The sequence below is a fragment of the Oncorhynchus mykiss genome, chromosome 3 (assembly GCF_057628025.1).
Source record: "Oncorhynchus mykiss isolate SJ-2025 chromosome 3, ASM5762802v1, whole genome shotgun sequence".
Classification (NCBI taxonomy): domain Eukaryota; kingdom Metazoa; phylum Chordata; class Actinopteri; order Salmoniformes; family Salmonidae; genus Oncorhynchus; species Oncorhynchus mykiss.
This window is the reverse complement of record NC_143024.1, coordinates 56,258,174-56,279,338: the sequence shown is the minus strand read 5'-3', so window position 1 is coordinate 56,279,338 and position 21,165 is coordinate 56,258,174. Positions and strand designations below refer to the sequence as shown.

At 41.4% G+C, this 21,165-nt stretch overlaps 1 protein-coding gene across 12 annotated transcripts in view; it reads left to right on the top strand.

Annotated features, from left to right (window-relative positions):
• The window catches only part of LOC110520004 (double-stranded RNA-specific editase 1), a 195,657-nt gene that overhangs the window by 155,350 nt on the left and 19,142 nt on the right, over nucleotides 1-21,165 (top strand). For 4 of the 12 annotated variants that reach the window (XM_036974213.2, XM_036974214.2, XM_036974216.2 and 1 more), the window contains 4 exons: nucleotides 41-155; nucleotides 8,832-9,000; nucleotides 9,326-9,477; nucleotides 19,525-19,693. In XM_036974213.2, the coding sequence (XP_036830108.1) occupies nucleotides 41-155; nucleotides 8,832-9,000; nucleotides 9,326-9,477; nucleotides 19,525-19,693 (605 nt within the window). Of the gene's footprint in view, nucleotides 1-40; nucleotides 156-8,831; nucleotides 9,001-9,325; nucleotides 9,478-14,723; nucleotides 15,434-19,524; nucleotides 19,694-21,165 lie in introns of those variants that run through there. The other 8 variants (XM_090229577.1, XM_090229578.1, XM_036974212.2 and 5 more) reach the window with 3 other exon arrangements.

The following is a 21,165-nucleotide window of genomic DNA, read 5'->3' as shown; positions in this document are numbered from 1 at the left end:
TGTTGCGTGTCACATCTCTGCTGTCTGTGTGTGGTCCCAGGTCCTCGCCGACGCGGTCTCTCGCCTGGTTGTGGACAAGTTCAGCGAGCTGACGGACAACTTCACCTCCCCCCACGCGCGGCGGAAAGTCCTGGCAGGGGTCGTCATGACAACAGGTACGCTTTGTTACTAGGCCTAATGGGAAAACACTGTGTTCTCCACTCTCGGGAGCAATGCCGCTGCCAAACGGTACACCACTAGATTTGTACAGACCATAAAAACACAGCCATACTGTCTGCAAGTGGCTGACGTGTATAGATGGGAGGAAATTAAGCTTCTTAATTAACCAGATTATGGGTGGGATTAGCACCACCTCTCAATTCATTGTGCACATCAGTTTTCCTTTTGGGTTCGTGGGTCCATGATTGATAGTGCATGATGCTGCTGTTCATCATTGGCTTTGTAAGCCTCTTTTCCTATTCATATATATATATTTTTTTTTTTACAAAAATACACATGCGCGTATTTGTATGCCTACATAAGAAACTACAGTGTCTTCAGAAAGTATTCATAACCCTTGACTTAATCCACATTTTGTTGTTACATCCTGAATTCAAAAGATTCAATACATTTTGTTCTTACCGATTTACACACAATACCCCATAATGACAAAGTGAGAACATGTTTTTATTATAACATTTTAAAAAGTCGTATTGATAATGAAATGCATTCATATATAAGTATTCACACCCCTAGGAGCTCAGGTGCATCTCATTTCCTTTTGATAATCCTTGATGTCACGACAACTTGATTTGAAGTCTACCTGGACATGATTTAGAAAGAAACACAGTTGTCTATATAATGTCCCACAGTTGCCAGTGCATGTCAGAGCAGAAACTTTACATGAAGTCCAAGGAACTGTCCATAGATCTCCAAAAAATAATTATGATGAGGCATATATTTGGAGAAGGATATTAAACCATTTCTAGCGTGTTGAACCTTTCTAAGAGCACTGTGATCTCCATTATTGGGAAATAAAAAAATATGGAACTACCAGACTTCCGACCAATTGAGCAACCGGGCAAGAAGGACATTGGTCATGGAGGTGACCAAGAACCCAATGGCCACTCTGACAGAACTGCACAGTTCCTTGGCTGAGATGGGAGAACCTGCCAGAAGGATAACAGTCTCTACAGCACTTCACTAATCTGGGCTTTATGGGAAAGTGGCCAGACGGAAGCCACTCCTGAGAAAAAGCCACATGACAGCACACCTGGAGTTTTCAAAAAGGCACGTGGAAGACTGATAGCCTAAGGCAAAAGATTCTGTCATCTGATGAGACAAAAATGTAACTCTTTGGCCTGAATGCAAAGCGCTGTCTGGAGAAAACCAGGCACAGCTCATCACCCATCTAACACCATTCCTAAAGTGAAGCATGGTGGTGGCAGCATCATGCTATTGGGATGCTGTGGAACTGGTAAGGAAAGAGGGAACAATGAATGAAGCCAAATGCAGGCAAATCCTTGATGAGAACCTGCTTCAGAGTGCAAACGACCTTAAACTGAGGGCGAAGATTTCCATTGCAACAGGACAAAGACCCCAAGCATACAGCCAAAGCAATGCTGGAATGGCTTCAGAACAAGAATGTGAAAGTCCCTGAGTGGCCCAGCCCAAACCCCAGACTTGAATCCCATAAAAAAACTTGAAGATTGCGGATTACCGCCGCTTGACATCTAATTTAAGAGGTTGAGAAAATCTGCAAAGAAGAATGGAAGAAAATCCACAAATCCAGATATGCAAAGCTGATACAGACATACCCAAGACGACTCAAAGTTGTAATCGCCACCAAAGGTGCTTCTACAAAATATTGACTCGGGTGTGAATACCAGTGCTTAATTTGTCACATCGGGAGGTCCCGTCACTGCAATATGCCCACATACTTGAGTATAGCTGCGGGGCTTAAACAAGCCTAATTTTCCACAACCGCCATATGCATACATACAGTACCAGTCAAAACTTTGAACCACCTACTCATTCAAGGGTTTTTCTTTATTTGTACTATTTTCTTTTTTAAACCCATATGGAATCATGATGTAACCAAAAAAAGTATTAAACAAATAAATATATTTTAGATTCTTCAAAGTAGCCACTCTTTGCCATGATGACAGCTTTGCACACTCTTGGCATTCTCTCAACCAGCTTCACCTGGAATGCTTTTCCAACAGTCTTGAAGGAGTTCCCACATATGCTGAGCATTTGTTGGCTGCTTTCCCTTCACTCTGCGGTCCAACTCATCCCAAACCATCTCAATTGGGTTGAGGTTGGGTGATTGTGTGTAGGGCAGGTCATCTGATGCAGCACTCCATCACTCTCCTTGGTTAAATAGCCCTTACACAGCCTGGAGATGTGTTTTAGGTCATTGTCCTTTTGAAAACATCAACTGTTCAGAGGAGACTGTGTGAATCAGGCCTTCATGGTCGAATTGCTGCAAAGAAACCACTACCAAAGGACACCAATAAGAAGAAGAGACTTGCTTTGGCCAAGAAACATGAGCAATTGACATTAGACCGGTGGAAATCTGTCCTTTGGTCTGATGAGTCCCAATTAGAGATTGTTGGTTCTAACTGCCATGTAGGTGAATGGATGATGTCCGCATGTGTGGTTCCCACCGTGAAGCATGGAGGAGGTGGTGTAATGGTGCTTTGCTGGTGACACAGTCTGTAATTTATTTAGATAGTCCCACTCAGTGCAAAAACCAGATGGGATGGCGTATCGCTGCAGAATGCTACGGTAGCCATGCTGGTTAAGTGTGTCTTAATTCTAAATAAATTACAGACTGTGTCACCAGCAAAGCACCATTACACCACCTCCTCCATGCTTCACGGTGGGAACCACACATGCGGACATCATCCATTCACCTACATGGCAGTTAGAACCAACAATCTCTAATTGGGACTCATCAGACCAAAGGACAGATTTCCACCGGTCTAATGTCAATTGCTCATGTTTCTTGGCCAAAGCAAGTCTCTTCTTCTTATTGGTGTCCTTTGGTAGTGGTTTCTTTGCAGCAATTCGACCATGAAGGCCTGATTCACACAGTCTCCTCTGAACAGTTGATGTTGAGATGTCTGTTACTTGAACTCTGTGAAGCATTTATTTAGGCTGCAATCTGAGGTTCAGTTAACTCTAATGACTGTGGGATTTATTTTCCTTTGGCGGTCCTCATGACAGCCAGTTTCATCATAGCGCTTGGTTTTTGTAAATGCACTTGAAGAAACTTTCAAAGTTGACATTTTGCGGATTGCCTGACCTTCATGTCTTAAAGTAATGATGGACTGTCGTTTCCCTTTGCTTATTTGAGCTGTTCTTGCCATAATATGGACTTGGTCTTTTGCCAAATAGGGCGATCTTCTGTATACGACCCCTACCTTGTCACAACACAACTGATTGGCTCAAACGCATTAAGAAGGAAAGAAATTCCACAAATTAACTTTTAACAAGGCACACCTGTTAATTGAAATTCATTGCAGGTACTACTATGTCATGAATCTGGTTGAGAGAATGCCAAGAGTGTGCAAAGCTGTCAAGGCAAAGGGTGGCTGCTTTGAAGAATCTCAAATATAAAATATATTTTGACCTAACACTTTTTTGGTTACTACATGATTCCATGTGTTATTTCATTATTTTGATGTCTCCACTATTATTCTACAATGTAGAAAATAGTAAAAAAATTAAAAGCTTGAATGAGTAGGTGTGTCAAAACCTTTGACTAGTATTGTAAATTCTCAGCTGGGGGGCTTATAAGACCCGAATTTCATATAATTTTCAAGACATGTAGCAGTAGAAAAAATGTCACAATATTGGAATATAACTTAAAATAAAATAAATCAATGTATGGTAGGCTACAGCAGAACACACATATGATAGGAATTTCATGTTCAGATTACAAACTTCTTATGTACTGTGAAGGTAAAGAAGAAAAAAAGTCCTACCGTAGTTTTCAAAACCTCCCACAATGACTTTCCCCATGTCAAGTCCATTTAACTCCCTGAGAGTCCTGGGGCTGTGAAATTTAGCTTCCTAAGTCTGTTCTGAACACTCTAGCTGTGGCGTATTTTTTCATTTTGAGTGTTAACTATAACCTGGGTGTCCTCTCTAACCTTGTCTACAAGGCTTTCTGCCACCAAATGCGCCTTGGTTCGGGCATGTTCAAAACTCGCTAGTAGGCTTATTAGCTAGTGGAGTTGCCGGTGGTGATGCTGAACTGGTGGGATTAGCAGCACTGCTAGCTAAGGCATCGCCAACAGTTTGCCCATCACTTCTCTCCTCCGGCAATGACAGTTCTCTGGCTCGTTCTGGGTTCAATTCACCATCTTTCTCAGGGTTTTTGGACTTCAAAAATCTAATTTAATTGCCTTTTCTTATTCATTTTTTATTTGGCTTTCCCCACAATTAAAATTCAGTAGGATGACGACACGTGACGTGATAACGTAAGGACGACCTCTTCACTAGCTGACCACTTCTACCAAGACCTGTGTCAAGATCAGTTCCTTACAAAACAGGCCCTCCCCATAACCTCTAAGTACAAATAAGAGAGCAGGACTGGAATCAGTGTGGCAGGATAGGATGATTACACAGAAGGATCACCACGCTATTATACTATTATAGGATTGATGCCGGAACAAACAAAGTCAAATCTGAGAGGTGCCCGGATCCTGTTCAAATGAAGCACTGGTAAATACTTAGTGGTTCTTCCTTTAAAAGTTATGAGCTTATGCCGTGACCATTTGTGGTAGATGGTGGCATTCTGTCATTGCACCACACTATCACCAGGGGGAGTTAAAACGCTGATCTAACGGTATTCTAAACTGTGGCAATTAATGGAGGCGTCTCTGGCACTAGAGTGCTGCATCAGGCAACAACAACAAACAGTCGGTGGTTCTGAAGTTAAGAGAACTTGGGTAAATACAAAGGGGGGATTTCACTTGACATGTGGACTGATGATTTTCGAAAAATAGGCATGGTGGGCTTTTGGTTTCTCTCCCTCTAAAACAGAAATAAATAATACAAAAAAAACTGGCTTTATTTACAAATTAGTACGAATGTCTCAACCCATGTTCAAGAATGGCCTTTTTCACTTTTCAGATTACAATCGCTCACTTTTGGTTATTTGAAACTAAATCTCTAAAATATTTATTTTTTTAAACAAGCCATAGAAATTTGGTTGCAATTTCAGTTACATTTAAAAAAAAAAAAAAAAAAAAGTAAGGAACTTGTCTGTTGGCCCTGCATTAAAGACCAAAATTGGTTAAAGAAAAGTGTGATAAACAATATATACCACCGTCTCTTGCGCATGTCATTTTACTTTCATAATGCATCCTTATTTACAGAGCTATTATTATTATTATTATTATTATTAACCCTGCATTATAATTATATAAAAGCCTGTTAGGGCAAATCTGGTCTGTGAGAATATCTAACGAAGTGAGCATAAAAGGGATTTAGCTCGTCTGGTAGGCTCGCGTCACTGGTCAGCTCGCGTCTGGGTTTCCCTTTGTAGTCCGTGAAAGTTTTCAAGCCCTGCCACATCTGACGAGCGTCAGAGCCGGTGTAGTAGGATTCAGTCTTAATCCTGTATTGACGCTTTGCTTGTTTGATGGTTTGTCTGCGGGCATAGCGGGATTTCTTATAAGTGTCCAGATTAGTGTCCTGCTCCTTGAAAGCGGCAGCTCTAGCCTTTAGCTCGATGCGGATGTTGCCTGTAATTCATGGCTTCTGGTTGGGATATGTACACCTTGGGGAAGATGTCATCAATGCACTTAATGATGAAGCCGGTGACTGGGGTGGTATACTCCTCAATGCTTTTGGATGAATCCCGGAACATATTCCAGTCTGTGCTAGCAAAACAGTCCTGTAGTGTAGCATCCACGTCATTTGACCACTTCCATCTTGAGCGAGTCACTGGTACTTCCTGCTTTAGTTTTTGCTTGTAAGCAGGAATCAAGAGGATAGAATTATGGATTCGCCAAATGGAATGTGGGGGGTGCTTTGTATGCATTTCAGTGTGAGGAGTTTTTTCCCTCTGGTTGCACATGTGTAATGCTGGTAGAAATGAAGTAAAATGGATTAAAGTCCCCGGCCACTAGGAGCGCCGCTTCTGGGTGAGCTTTTTCCTGTTTACTTATGGCCTTATAGTGTTGGTTGAGTGTGGTCTTAGTGCCAGCATCGGTCTGTGGTGGTAAATAGATGGCTAATAATAATAATAATAATAATATAGATGAGAACTCTCTTGGTAGATAGTGTGGTCAACAGCTTATCGCACGGTACTCTACCTCAGGCGAACAATACCTCGAGACTTCTTTAATATTCGACATCGCGCACCAACTGTTATTGACAGTTGACAACTGTTATTGACAAATAGACACACACACTCACCCCTCGTAGCTTCTCTGTTCTGCCGGTGCATGGAAAATCCCACCAGCTCTATATTATCCGTGTCGTCGTTCAGCCACAACTCGGTGAAAGATAAGATATTACAGTTTTTAATGTCCCGTTGGTAGGATAATCTTGATCGTAGGTCACCGATTTCATTTTCTGATGATTGCGCATTGGCCAATAGAACGGATGGCGTGGGAGTTTACTCTCTCGCCTACGAATTCTTGAAGGCACCCTGACCTCTGCCCCCTTCTTCTCTGTCTTTTCTTCACACAAATGACGGGGATTTGGGACTGTTTCCGGGAGAACAGTACATCCTTCCCGTCGGACTCGTTAACCTCTCTGGGATATGTGGGACGGTAGCGTCCCACTTGGCCAAAAGCCAGAGAAAAATCAAACTTTCATGAAATTACACATGTAAGATACCAAATTAAAGCTACACATGTTGTGAATCCAGCCAACATGTCAGAGTTCAAAAAGGCTTTTCGGCGAAAGCAAACGATGCTATTATCTGAGGATAGCACCTCCGTAAAGAAAACGTATTTCAACCCTGCAGGCGTGACACAAACGCAGAAATAAAAATATAAATCATATCTTACCTTTGACGAGGTCTTCTGTTGGCACTCCAATTTGTCCCATAAACATCACAAATGGTCCTTTTTGTTCGATTAATTCCGTCGATATAAATACAAAATGTCATTTTATTTGGCGCTTTTGATCCAGAAAAACACCGGTTCCAACTTGCGCAACGTGACTACAAAATATCTAAAAAGTTACCTGTAAACTTGGCCAAAACATTTCAAACTACTTTTGTAATACAACTTTAGGTATTTTTTAAAGTAAATAATCAATACAATTCAATACAGGAAGAAAACAAACTGACGCTAGCTTTCTGGTCATGCGCCTCTATCAAACAGTACACATGAAGTGACCCTCGTTTTGAACAGGGTTACTTCTTCATTACACAAAGGGAAAACCTCAACCAATTTCTAAAGACTGGTGACATCCAGTGGAAGCGGTAGGAACTGCAAGCAAGTCCCTCAGAAATCTGGACTCCCAATGAAAGCTCATTGAAAAGAGAGTGACCTCAAATAAAAAAAATCTGAATGGTTTGTCCTCGGGGTTTCGACTGCTACATAAGTTCTGTTATACTCACAGACATAATTCAAACAGTTTTAGAAACTTCAGAGTGTTTTCTGCATATCTTATCTTCTGGGGATGAGTAGCAGGCAGTTGAATTTGAGCATGCTTTTCATCCAAAATTCCAAATGCTGCCCCCTATCCTAGAGAAGTTAAAGAAAAATGAATTACACCCAAAGTCATCCAATTCAGCATCATTTCGCACTGCTCTGAAACAAGCATGGTGACTGGTCTTGATAAATCAATTTGATTTTTATTTTCACTTTATCTCCGTTTCGGTATTGGTTAGCCTACATTTAGGTTGTGGAAATGTTACACTTATTTTGCTCCTATGTTGCGCCTACTCTCGACCGGTCACATTGTACAGCGCCATATTTTCCTAACGGAAACCCTGAGAGTTTTCTATTTCTTGGAATAGAAACACCATAATATTAAGCTACATTTCTTAAAATTAATCCCATATACTTTGTTCTTACAAAAAAGGTTTTAAATTCTCTAGTACAGCCAATATTAAAAACTGTCAAATGCTTCTGAAAGATGCCCTCTGGTGGTCAAACTAGCACTAACTAGCATTAATGACAACAATGGCTGACACTTAAATAATGTGCCATAGAATTCTGTGGCTGTTACGTATACTCCCTCTCCGGCCTCTAGGTCATCAGGCTGCTGATTATCCCGCACACCTGTCACCATCGTCAAGTGCACCAGCGCCTCATGACACTCACCTGGACTCCATCACCTCCTTGATTTATCTTCCCAATATCTGTCACTCCCCTTGGTTCTTTCCTCAGGTGTTATTGACTTTGTTTCATGTCGGTGCATTGTTTGTGTTTCGTGTTTAATGTTTTGTTTATTTACTAAAACACTCACTCTCTGTACTTGCTTCCTGACTCTCAGCGCGCTCGTTGCAGTGGCAGCCCGCAAGGTGTGCTGCAGTATGACGCAACTTTTTAAAGGAAGAACCACTAAGTAAATTAGATTTCTGTATTACATTTTCAATAAATTTGCAGAAATTTCTAAAAAATATGTTTTCACTTTGTCATTATGGATTATTGTGTGTAGATGGGTGAGAGAAAAATCATATTTCATCCATTTTGAATTCAGGCTGAAACGCAACCAAATGTGAATTAAGTCAATGGGTATGAATACTTTATGAAGGCGCACTGTACATCTAAAATGTAAATGAAATGGAATAATAGAAAAGTAAAAACCATAAACACGAATGCTTTTATTGAATGTAAAGGTGAATTTTGAGCCTGTCTGTTCCCGACCCCCAGGCACGGACGTGAAAGAGGCCCAGGTGATCTGTGTCTCCACGGGCACCAAGTGCATCAACGGCGAGTACATGAGTGACCGCGGCTTGGCGCTCAACGACTGCCATGCAGAGATTATCGCCCGTCGCTCGCTCATCCGGTACCTCTACACCCAGCTGGAGCACTTCCTAAGGTGAGAAGTCAAGGGGTGGAAGCAATGGCAGAAACCATTTGAAAATACAAACAATGACTCTCATTTTGATTGGAGTTTGTTTGGTTGTAGCTAACCTTTTGTGGGTCATAAAGTCATAGTCCTTGATTTGTATTTAGTTGTAAAAATCAAGTCGACTGTTGCATAACTTTTTCTATAAGCAGCAATTGTTGCAAATTGTTTCTTCAATTGCAACATGGCATTCCTTTTTGCTCTTGCTTCAGCTGATTCTTTTAGTAATTTTTGTTTATATGAAATTAGGTCCCTTTGACCACACTGTCCCCCTTTTTCCACCCTCTGTAATTAGCAGCAACAAGGAAGAGCAGCAGAAGTCCATATTCACGCGCTGTGACAAGCGTGGCTACCGGCTAAGGGACAACGTTCTGTTCCACCTCTACATCAGCACCTCGCCCTGCGGAGACGCACGCATCTTCTCACCGCACGAGGCCGGCATGGAAGGTATGAGGCACCCCACTCCTTACCATATGAGAGTAAGAGATGTGACCAAACCGCTTGCTGACCCTTCTGTGCCACCATGTACCACGGTGGCATGATACCTGTCTTTTTCATCAGATGCATATGTCTGGCTATCCACCGCCTGCTTAATGCTTTTAGATGTGAATCAGGCTGTGAATGCGTTCTGCCCTTAAGTTTATATGAAGCCTAGTTATTGGTTACTAGTCAGACTGTTAATGTGTGACGCACCGTCATATAAACCTAGAAGAGCATTTCCGATCATAAACGTATTGTTTTTAACCTAATGCATTCACTGAACTATCCCTTTAATGCAAGTGAAAAAGACAACCACCAATTGGTGTTAGACTGTGCCGGTTTGCTTTAAAAAAAAATATATATATACATTTGTGATTTGTTTTTCTGAACCGATTACCCGCAAATCGGGGCGGCAGGGTAGCCTAGTGGTTAGAGCGTTGGACTAGTAACTGACTAGTAACCGACTAATCCCCGAGCTGACAAGGTACAAATCTGTCGTTCTGCCCCTGAACAGGCAGTTAACCCACTGTTCCTAGGACGTCATTGAAAATAAGAATTTGTTCTTAACTGACTTGCCTAGTTAAATAAAGGTAAAATGAATAAAAAATTAAATCGTCAAATGTCAGATTTGGCCATTGACAAGCACCTAAATTGGAACGCAGTGGCTGTACATTAATATGCTATACATGACGTCAGACCTCCAAGTTCTCCACTTCACAGCACTGATTGGGTTTTGACTGACAGCCGTTCCACACTTCAGGACTGCGCGCGACAAGAAGATGCCCCCATCTGCCCCGTTAAATGGGCTACTTTTCAGCATTTGTTGTTGTCTGTGAGGGGAAAGCTGCAAATCGAGAGGAATGGAAAGGTGAGATGTTCTGAATGATGAGATGTTAAGGATTATTTAAAAAAATACTGCTTTGATGTCATACAAGCAAACGACACAGCCGTGAGTCCAAATGTGCACTACACATTTCCATATTTAAAAAATCTTGTCATTTACAATATCAACATTTATGATCACTATGTTTGATCCAGAGTTACAATGCGTTATAGGGTTGGGCGGTTCCAGATTTATTTCATCATACCATCCTTCTCTCACATCGGGATTTACGCTATTACTGGTTTAGTACACAAGGGGGCACCCCCAAAAAAACAAAAACCCTTTGAAGGTCGAATTTACATGAAAGGTGCTAGCTAAATATGCTAATGAGTGCAAATGAAAATAAACGAATTGCAAAGACAGTCAATCCCGCTCATAAAGTTATACATGTGTAGGTAGGAGTTACGAATGTCATATATGGTGAGTCTGGACATTAACAACTGAATGTGAATGAGAGACATTGCGCAAATGAACAAAGTTTTGATGCATGCTTGTCTGTAGGAAGAACAGTACTTGCTCTCCAACAGCATGTCTACAAGCTGTGTCTTTCTGGAGGCTCTAGAGCAACGGGCCTGCCGGAGAAGAGGGGGGGAGAGCAGACAGGCAGAGAATGGAGAGGAGAAAAAACACAAGGAAATTAAGATCGCAGTGGCAGCTGTACAAATAACTTATCCAAAGGACTTTGACTTCTCAAACACGGAAGCAAGCTAACACAATATGATACCTCGTTACCTTATTAATTCATTCACTTAGATAGCAAGTTAATTTAGGGGTCGTGTTAACGCAGAATTTTGCATTTTGCACGCGGGGGAGAAAAGAACACGTAAGAAATATTGAGCCGCGTTTTATAAACGTGGATCTAAAATGCTTCTTATTGTAACTTCTGCTCGGCATCAGACTCATTTTGTGCTTCAGATGCACTTTGAAACTCGGATGAGAATTTACGAACAAGTAGCTACTTTTCTCCGGTACGTTTCTCAGTGTAGCCAGCCTATTTTTCTTCATAAAGTCCAAGATTACCTTTAAGCAAAATATTAGGAAATGTAGCTGGCTCCATTCTTTCTATGATAGGCCTAAACATTAGAGATATGATAGCCATGGATCGTATTTACAGAAAAATACCTTGCTTTATCATTGTAAGTGTGGCTGCCAGTCAAATAGTTTCACTTCTGTGTGTTGCACATTTTCATATAATGAAAATGAAGTTATTTGCTGCCGAATGTGTTGCACTAATGAATTTTCTATGAAGGAAAATATTTCATATGTTGTGGTAGGTAAACCGTTGGGTGTTGGGTTGAGCGCACAGGGATGGACACAGAGACAGGGTGGTTCAAGTCAGAAAACACAACTTTACTAAGCAAAAAATAATAAACGTAACAAAATAACTTGGATGGCTCGGTCCTTCTCATTAGTCTCCGGGAGCTTCGTTCCCCCCTGTCAGTACACTCCTTGCCTCTCCCTTTTACTCACCCGCGGTGTGCCACGGTGCTCCATTTGTGGTCTGCTCAGCTGGTTGGCACTCTCCCCTAATTACCCCTAATTGGTGCCACCAGCTTCGGGGTGCCCAGCCCGGGTCCTCCCAGCAGAGGGAACCAACGTTGCGACAACGACCTCCCTCCCCTCCATCACCAACACCCAGGGTAGACCTCCCGGGATACCACAACATATACAGTACCCGTCAAAAGTTTGGACACACCTGCTCATTCAAGGGTTTTTCTTCATTTTTACTATTTTCTACATTGTAGAATAATAGTAAAGACATCCAAAACTATGAAATAACACATGGAATCATGTAGTCACCGAAAGTGTATATATTTTATATTTGAGATTCTTTCAAGTAGCCACCCTTTGCCTTGATGGAAACTTTGCACACTCTTGGCATTCTCTCAACCAGCTTCATGAGGTAGTCACCTTGAATGCATTTCAATTAACAGGTATTCTTTGTTAAAAGTTGATTTGTGGAATGTCTTTCCTCAAAGCGTTTGAACCAATCAGTTGTGTTGTGACAAGGTAGGGGTGGTATAAAAAGATAGATATATTTGGTAAAAGACCAAGTCCATATTATGACAAGAACAGCTCAAATAGGCAAAGAGAAATGACAGTCCATCATTACTTTAATACATGAAGGTCAGTCAATACGGAAAATGTCAAGAACTTTGAAAGTTACTTCAAGTGCACTCGATAAAACCAAGTGCTATGGTGGAACTGGCTCTCATGAGGACAAGCACAGGAAAGGAAGTCCCAGAGTTACAGTTGATTTCAGAAGTTTACATACACCTTAGCCAAATACATATAAACTCAGTTTTTCACAATTCCTGACATTTAATCCTAATACAAATTCCCTGTTTTAGGTCAGTTAGGATCACCACTTTATTTTAAGAATGTGAAATGTCAGAATAATAGTAGAGATTTCTTTCATCACATTCCCAGTGGGTCAGAAGTTTACATACACTCAATTAGTATTTGGTAGCATTGCCTTTTAAATTGTTTAACTTGGGTCAAATGTTTCGGGTAGCCTTCCACAAGCTTCCCACAATAAGTTGTGGGAATTTTGGCCCATTCCTCCTAACAGAGCTGGTGTAACTGAGTCAGGTTTGTAGGCCTCCTTGCTCGCACACGCTTTTTTCAGTTCTGCCCACAACTTTTCTATGGGATTGAGGTCAGGGCTTTGTGATGGCCACTCCAATACCTTGACTTTTTTGTTCTTAAGCCATTTTGCCACAACTTTGGAAGTATGCTTGGGGTCATTGTCCATTTGGAAGACACATTTGCGACCAAGTTTTAACTTCCTGACTGATGTCTTGAGATGTTGCTTCAGTATATCCACCTAATTTTCCTTCCCTCATGATGCCATCTATTTGTGAAGTGCACCAGTCCCTCCTGCAGCAAAGCACCCCAACATCATGATGCTGCCACCCCCTTGCTTCACGGTTGGGATAGTGTTCTTCGGCTTGCAAGCGTCCCCCTTTTTCCTCCAAACATAATGATGGTCATCATGGCCAAACAGTTCTATTTTTGTTTCATCAGACCAGAGAATATTTCTCCAAAAAGTATGATCTTCGTCCCCATGTGCAGTTGCAAACCGTAGTCTGGCTTTTTAATGGCGGTGGCTTCTCCCTTGCTGAGTGGCCTTTCAGGTTATGTCAATATAGGACTTGTTTTACTGTGGATATAGATACTTTTGTATCTGTTTCCTAAAGCATCTTCACAAGGTCCTTTGCTGTTGTACTGGGATTGATTTGCATTTTTCGCACCAAAGTACGTTCATCTCTAGGAGACAGAACACGTCTCCTCCTGAGCAGTATAACGGCTGCTTGGTCCAATGGTGTTTATACTTGCGTACTATTGTTTGTACATATGAACGTGGTACCTTCAGGTGATTGGAAATTGCTCCCAAGGATGAGGTCTTGGCTGATTTCTTTAGATGTTTCAATTTTCCCACTGAGTTTGAAGGTAGGCCTTGAAATACATCCACAGGTACACCTCCAATTGACTCAAATTATGTCAATTAGCCTATCGGAAGCTTCTAAAGCCGTGACATAATTTTGGAGAATTTTCCAAGCTGTTTAAAGGCACAGTCAACTTCGTGTATGTAAACTTCTGACCCACTGGAATTATGATACAGTGAGTTATACGTGAAATAATCTGTCTGTAAACAATTGTTGGAAAAATGACTTGTGTCATGCACAATGTAGATGTCCTAACCGACTTGCCAAAACTATAGTTTGTTTTCAAGAAATTTGTGGAGTGGTTGAGAACAAGTTTCAATGACTCCAACCTAAGTGTATGTAAACTTCTGACTTCAACTGTACCTCTGCTGCAGAGGATAAGTTCATTAGAGTTACTAGACTCAGCCATTGCTGCCAAAAGATATGCTTCAAGTGAGTTCAAGTAATAGACACATCTCAACATCAACTGTTCAGAGGAGACTGCATGAATCAAGCCTTCTTGGTTGAATTGCTGCAGATAAATCGCTACTAAAGGACACCAATAAGAAGAGACTTGCTTGGGCAAAGAAACATGAGCAATGGACATTAGACCGGTGGAAATCTGTCCTTTGGTCTGTTGAGTCCAATTTTTTTTGGTTCCAACTGCCGTTGTCTATGTGTGATGCAAAATAGGTGAACAGATGATCTCCGCATGTGTGGTTCCCACCATGAAGCATGGAGGAAGAGGTTTGATGGTATGGGGGTGCTTTGCTGGTTACACTGTCAATGATTTATTTAGAATTCAGGGCATGCTTAACCAGCATTGCTACCACAACGCTCTGCAGTGATATGCCATCCCATCTGGTTTGCGCTTAGTGGGACTATCATTTGTTTTTCAACAGGACATTGACCCAAAACACACCTCCAGGCTGTGTAAGGGCTATTTGACCAAGAAGGAGAGTGATGGAGTTCTGCACCAGATGACCTGGCCTCCACAGTCAACCAACCTCAACTTAATGTATATGGTTTGGGAGTAGTTGGACCGCAGAGTGAAGAAAAAGCAGCTAACAAGTGCTCAGCATATGTGGGAACTACTTCAATATTGTTGGAAAAACATTCCAGGTGAAGCTGGTTGAGAGAATGCAAGGTGTAGCTCCTTTGAAGAGTCAAAAATATATTTTGAGTTGTTTAACACTTTTTGGTTAGTTTATGATGCCATATGTATTATTTAATAGTTTTGATGTCTTCACTAGTATTCTACAATGTAGAAAATAGTATTAAAAAATCTAAACAAAAGCCTTGAATGAGTAGGTGTGCCCAAACATTTGACTAGTACTGCACATATAGGGCTGTCCACTTTGGTGACATCACATGTTTAGTGACCTTTGACAGCCACAGTCAATCAACCCCAGCTTCGGGTCAGTCTCCGTTCCCCTCACTTAGCTGGCTGACACCTTTTTAAATTGAATTTTACACTTGTTGAGAATTCAATATCAGAGCTTTTTTATTTTGTTCTTTTAACTGTATGTTTTCCTTTTATGCTTGGTTTCGTTGAATTATAATTTCACTTTGGATGTCCAAATGTGCAATAAACACATTTTAACAAGTCTCTTAATTAGTGTGTCTTCCTCTCCCCCCTTTTCTCTTTGCATCTCTCTCTCGCACTCTCTCGTTCATTTCTCTCGTTTCTTTCTCTCGCTCTCCTTTGTCTCGCTCTCCTTTCTCACTATTTTTCTCGCTATCTCCTTTCTCTCACTCTTATCTCTCTCTCTACTTCTATCCTTTTGTCTGATTACTCACCCTCTTTATATGTCACATATACATGATTTTGTCATTGTTTCCCTGCATACAGAGAAAGACAAAAAGGAAATACCCTTGTACAATTAGTCAGTGAATTGATTAGGCCCGTTGGCCTTTTGAATTAGATTCCAACATCTAGAAATGTTGTGATTAATACAATGAAGTTGTATTTAAAGTTGTCTTTCGTATCCTTTTCACTGTTGAGGTGATTTGGTGTCATGCCCTAGAGGACCACAATAGAAACAAGTCTCTTGACTTTTTTGTGTATGTATCCTCGACAGTTGTATCTGTTGCCTGGTGTCCCTCTTTGTGGCACCTGACCGTAAGACTGAACAGTAGTCTAGGTACAACAAAACTAGGATCTGCCTCGTTGATAGTGCTGTTAAGAATGCAGAGCAGTGCTTTATTATGGACAGACTTCTCCCCATCCTAGTTATTGTATCAATATGTTTTGACCATGACAGTTACTCCAGAGTTACTACAAGCAGTTTAGTCTCCTCAACTTGCTCAATTTCCACATTATTCATTACAATATTTATTTGAGGTTTAGTGATAAAAATACAATGCTTTTAGTTTTTGAAATATTTCAGACTAACTTATTCCTTGCCACCCATTCTGAAACGAACTGCAGCTCTTTAAGTGTTGCTGTGGTAACTGATGTGTATAGTGTTGAGTCATCCGCAGACATAGACATACTGGCTTTACTCAAAGCCAGAGGCATATCGTTAGTAAAGATTGAAAAAAGAATAGGGACATAGACAGCTGCCCGGGGGAATTCCATGATTTTACCTGGATTTTGTTGGAGAGGCTTCCATTAAAGAACACCCTCTTGTGTTCTGTTAGAGTGGTAACTCTTTATCCACAATATAGCAGCGGGTGTAAAGCCATAAGTTTTTCCAGAAACAGACTATGATCGATAATGTCAAAAGCCGCACTGAAGTCTAACAAAACAGCCGCCACAATCTTTGTATCATTAATTTCTCTCAGCCAATCAGTCATTTGTGTAAGTGCTGTCCTTGTTGAATGTCCTTCCTGAAAGTCTGTCAATTTGTTTACTGTAAAATAGCTTTCTATATGGTCAAACACAATTTTTTTCTAAAAGTATTCTAAGGGTTGTTTACAGCCTGATTGGTCGGCTATTTGGCCAGTTAAGGGGGCTTTACTATTGTTAGGTAGGGGAATAACATTTGCTTCCCTCCAGGGCTGAGGGCACGCTTTTTAGTAGGCTTAAATTTGAAGATATGGCAAATAGGAGTGGCGATGTCCGCTATTATCCTCAGTAATTTTCCATTCAAGTTGTCAGACTCTGGTGGCTTGTCATTGTTGATAGACAATTATTTTTTTCACCTCTTCCCACGCTTACTTTACGGAATTAAAAATTACAATGCTTGTCTTTCATAATTTGGTCAGATATGTGTAGTGTCAGTATTTGTTGCTGGCATGTCATGCCTGTTTGCTGATCTTGCCAATGAAAAAAATCATTAACGTAGTTTGCAATATTAGTGGGTTTTGTGATGAATGAGCCATCTGATCCAATGAATGATGGCGCGGCGTTTGCCTTTTTGCCCAAAATGTATTTTAAGGTGATCCCAAGCTTTTTATTTTATAATTCTTTGTTTCATAGTGAAGTTTATTATTTTTATTCAGTTTAGTCACATGATTTCTCAAGTTGCAGTACCTTTGCCAATCGGTTGTACAGCCAGACCTATTTGCCATATCTTTTGGCTCATTCCTCTCAAACATACCATTTTTCAATTCCTCATCAATTCTCGGGGATTTAACAGTTTTTACAGTCATTTTCTTAATGGGTGCATTGGGATGTGCAGCGTCTGGTTGCTCGCCATTACACACCACGGTCCAACCAATATTCTTCACATCAACATAGCAATCACTACAGAACTTATTGTATGACCTCTTATACACAATATTAGGCCCAGCCTTTAGTACTTTGGTTTTCCTAGATATGGCTACTATATTGTGATCACTACATCCGATGGATTTGGATTCTGCTTTCAAACTAATTTCTGCAACATTAGTAAAGATATAATCAGTACATGTTGATGATTTCATTCCTGTACTGTTTGTAACTACCCTGGTAGGTTGATTGATAACCTGAACCAGGTTGCAAGCACTAGTTACAGTTTGAAGCTTTCTCTTAAGTGGGCAGCCTGAGGAAAGCCAGTCAATATTTAAATCACCCAGAAAGTATACCTCTATTGATATCACATACATTATCAAGCATTTCACACATGTTATCCTGATACTGACTGTTTTCACTTGGTCTATAGCAGCTTCCCACCAGAATGGGCTTCAGGTGAGGCAGATGAACCTGTAGCCGTATTACTTCAACAGTATTTAACGAGATCCTCTCTAAGCTTTACAGGAATGTGGTTCTGAATATTAACAGCCACACAACTTATGTAGATCTTATAACCATGTATTGCTACCACTATCATCAAAGGTATTATCTAAGTGAGTTTCAGAGATTGTCAGAATATAAATGTAATCTGTTACTTGCTAATTATTGATTTCCTGAACCTTGTTTCTTAAGCCACATATGTTAACGTAGGATAATTTTCTATTTTCTGGGATGCTTGATTGCTTTACTGGGAAGCTTAGCAGAGGTAGACCATGCTCGAGTTATTTTTATTAGTGCAGGATGAGCTGCACACAGTGGACTTCCGACTAGGGCACACCACCTCAGTGCTAACAGTATTACTCTGGTTCATAGGCATATGATTACTGCATACAATACCTGTGGGATGAGCAGAGGCATTCAGGGCAGTAAGAGGAATATAACTTAGGTTACTTACATTGTGTCTTCCAATGCCCCTGGGATAATGTAGATTTGCTGAAGCATTGTGACAACTCAGCAACCCAATGATGAGGATTAAATGCGCTGGACTTGGGTCATTGATAATTCATTGTCTCAACGCAGCCTTATAATGCTGTAAAAGGATCCAGTAACCCAAATTATTTGGGTGGATTTCATCCTCGTTGTAAATATGAGATTTGTTTCCGGAAGGTATCAAAATTGTCAATAAATGTTACACCCACCCAGCTGCAATAGTCTCGTAGCCAGTTATGGAGGGCTGAAAATCTGCTGAACTGTTCAATGCCATGATTTAGGGAGGGCAGAGGGCCAGATATTATGGGGCTTTTGTTGGTGTCAAGTGGAGACCCAATCAGTTCTTCAAATCCAACTTGAGCTGTTCTGAGCTGCCCTTCATAATGTAATTTGACCCCACATGAACCATGACAATACAAGCCCCCGGTGACTGACTCGCAGCCTCGGGAAGCAACCTGGTGATATCCTGAACTTTTGCCCCAGGAAAACACAAATGATCCTCTTGGATGTTTTGATAGGAAGCATTTAAAGATGCGATAGCCTCATAGAATCCTTAATCAGTTCAAGCAGCTTGGTGAAGAAAAAAAAATGTCTTCACGAAGAGTAGTAAATCATTTCTTTAGCTGCATCAAGTTCTCTACATTTTTCACAAATGAAGGTATCCATCGGACCTTTCCCCGTGATGGCAACGTACATGTCGCGGATTATACATTTAATAGCACGCAAGTCCCCCCAGTAGATACAAATCAGTTTTCACCCCCCCCCGGATACTTAGATGCTCCCTCCATGGCCTCGGACGCCCCCACCAGCCCCCCGCAACTGTGTTGTCTGTCTCTCGTTGAATGTGAAGAGTGTCTGGGTCGGTTGTCAGCTGTTCCTTGCTACACACTGGCCCGGCTGCGTGTTAGCGTTCTCTGTAGCCTTTCAGAGCTGTGTTGGGCGTGATAAAACAGTTAGAATAATACTGTTAGAAAACTGGAGATTCTCTGCACAGCCGCAGGTGAAGGATTCATCTATCTGTCTTGTCCTTGTCCCCCCCCCCCCCCCTCCCACAGACCAAGGAGACCGACACCCTAACCGGAAGGCGCGGGGTCAGCTGAGGACTAAAATAGAGTCTGGGGAGGGGACCATTCCCGTGAGGACCAGCAACACCATCCAGACATGGGACGGGGTGCTGCAGGGAGAAAGGCTGCTCACCATGTCCTGCAGTGACAAGATCGCAAGGTAACCTGGCCGTCGTGGGCCCTTTTTGCGATCTCTTTCACCACATATTCTTCCCCAAAGCCAACAAGATTGTGAGACACCATGTGGCATTGATAAGTGGTATGGTCCAGGTTGTTTCAATTTAGGAATTGAATTGGACATTAAACAGTGTGAATATGAATTTGACTCCAATTCTTGCCCATTACTTACTTAATCCTTAGTCAGTAAGCTGCTCTTATGGTCGATACAGCTTTATTTTATGGCCCGCCTGTTAGGTTACTAGTGTCTGTGTAAAGGTGTCCGTTACACCCATTTAGCAGATTCTGCGTTGCCTTTAATGCATAGGAATAGATTCATACATGATTAATACAGGTTTGGTCTTGACTTGCAATTATTTGATGTGTTTTCAGCTAGTTCTGTTTAGATTGGCCTATGATACAATGCAGAAATTTCATCCAATGCATAAGAATGAAAATAATGGAGGATTGCAATGTTCCCTAGTGGGCTGGTTTTCTAGAGCAGTTAGTCTTTGTTTTATATGTGATAGCACTTAGTTGCTAGGCATTATGCTGTATATCCCACTTCCCAGTCTCATTTGATTCAGGCAATGTCAGGGACAGCTGAATCGATGGGTCAAACCCAGGTATTTTCACAGGCACCCCACACAGCCCTGCTTACTGTCCACAGTCAAGGCAATGCCAACAGGAGATTCACACACCTAATGTTTTTGAGCATGCAATAATGGCCCCGCTATTATACTATGTAACACAAAAATCTAAGTCAAAACAGAACACAATGACAAATAGCATGTGCACTAAGCTAGCCTAGCTTATAGCGTGATTTAGAGCAAGGCATAGAAAGTGTCACCACTTTACAGAACAGACTACCCTCCAGTTCTCTACACAACACGTTCTCTCCCAGCATGACCATGGCAACAAAAAGGTAAAAAAATGCACTTCCTACCAATTCTTCCGGAAACTAATGATTAGTGGCTTGGCAATGGCCATTTAGCTAAATGAACTAGCGTTGTTTCACCTAGCCCTCAGTGTTCTTTCCCTGTGGTTTGTGGGTTTTTTTTTATATACCATTCTCCTCTGATTACATGGCCTGCCCCGTGGCACTAATGCACAATGGAGGCCTAGTTCTTCCTGTTCCCGGCTAGTTAAAGGGCTTCATTAGAAGTGCTACTCTCCAGATACATTTTTTTATTTCAAAAAGCAACTGAAGGCCTTCAAAGCCCCAATCACTTCAGTGTGCTAAGGGAGAGTGGTGATCAAACTCAAGTGTGTGTGTGTGTGTGTGTGTGCGCGCGTGTGTGTGTGCATGCATGCGATTGTGCAAGTTCATGCATGTGTATGGCCAAAGAGCAGAGCACTATTTTTGTCTGATTAGGTTCTTTGATTGTGCGCCCCAGAACCTCCATGGCCACTGGCGCTAGCTGCTATCCATAAAGGGCTAAATAACATTCATCAAGTAAGGTGGGTGGGAGGAAG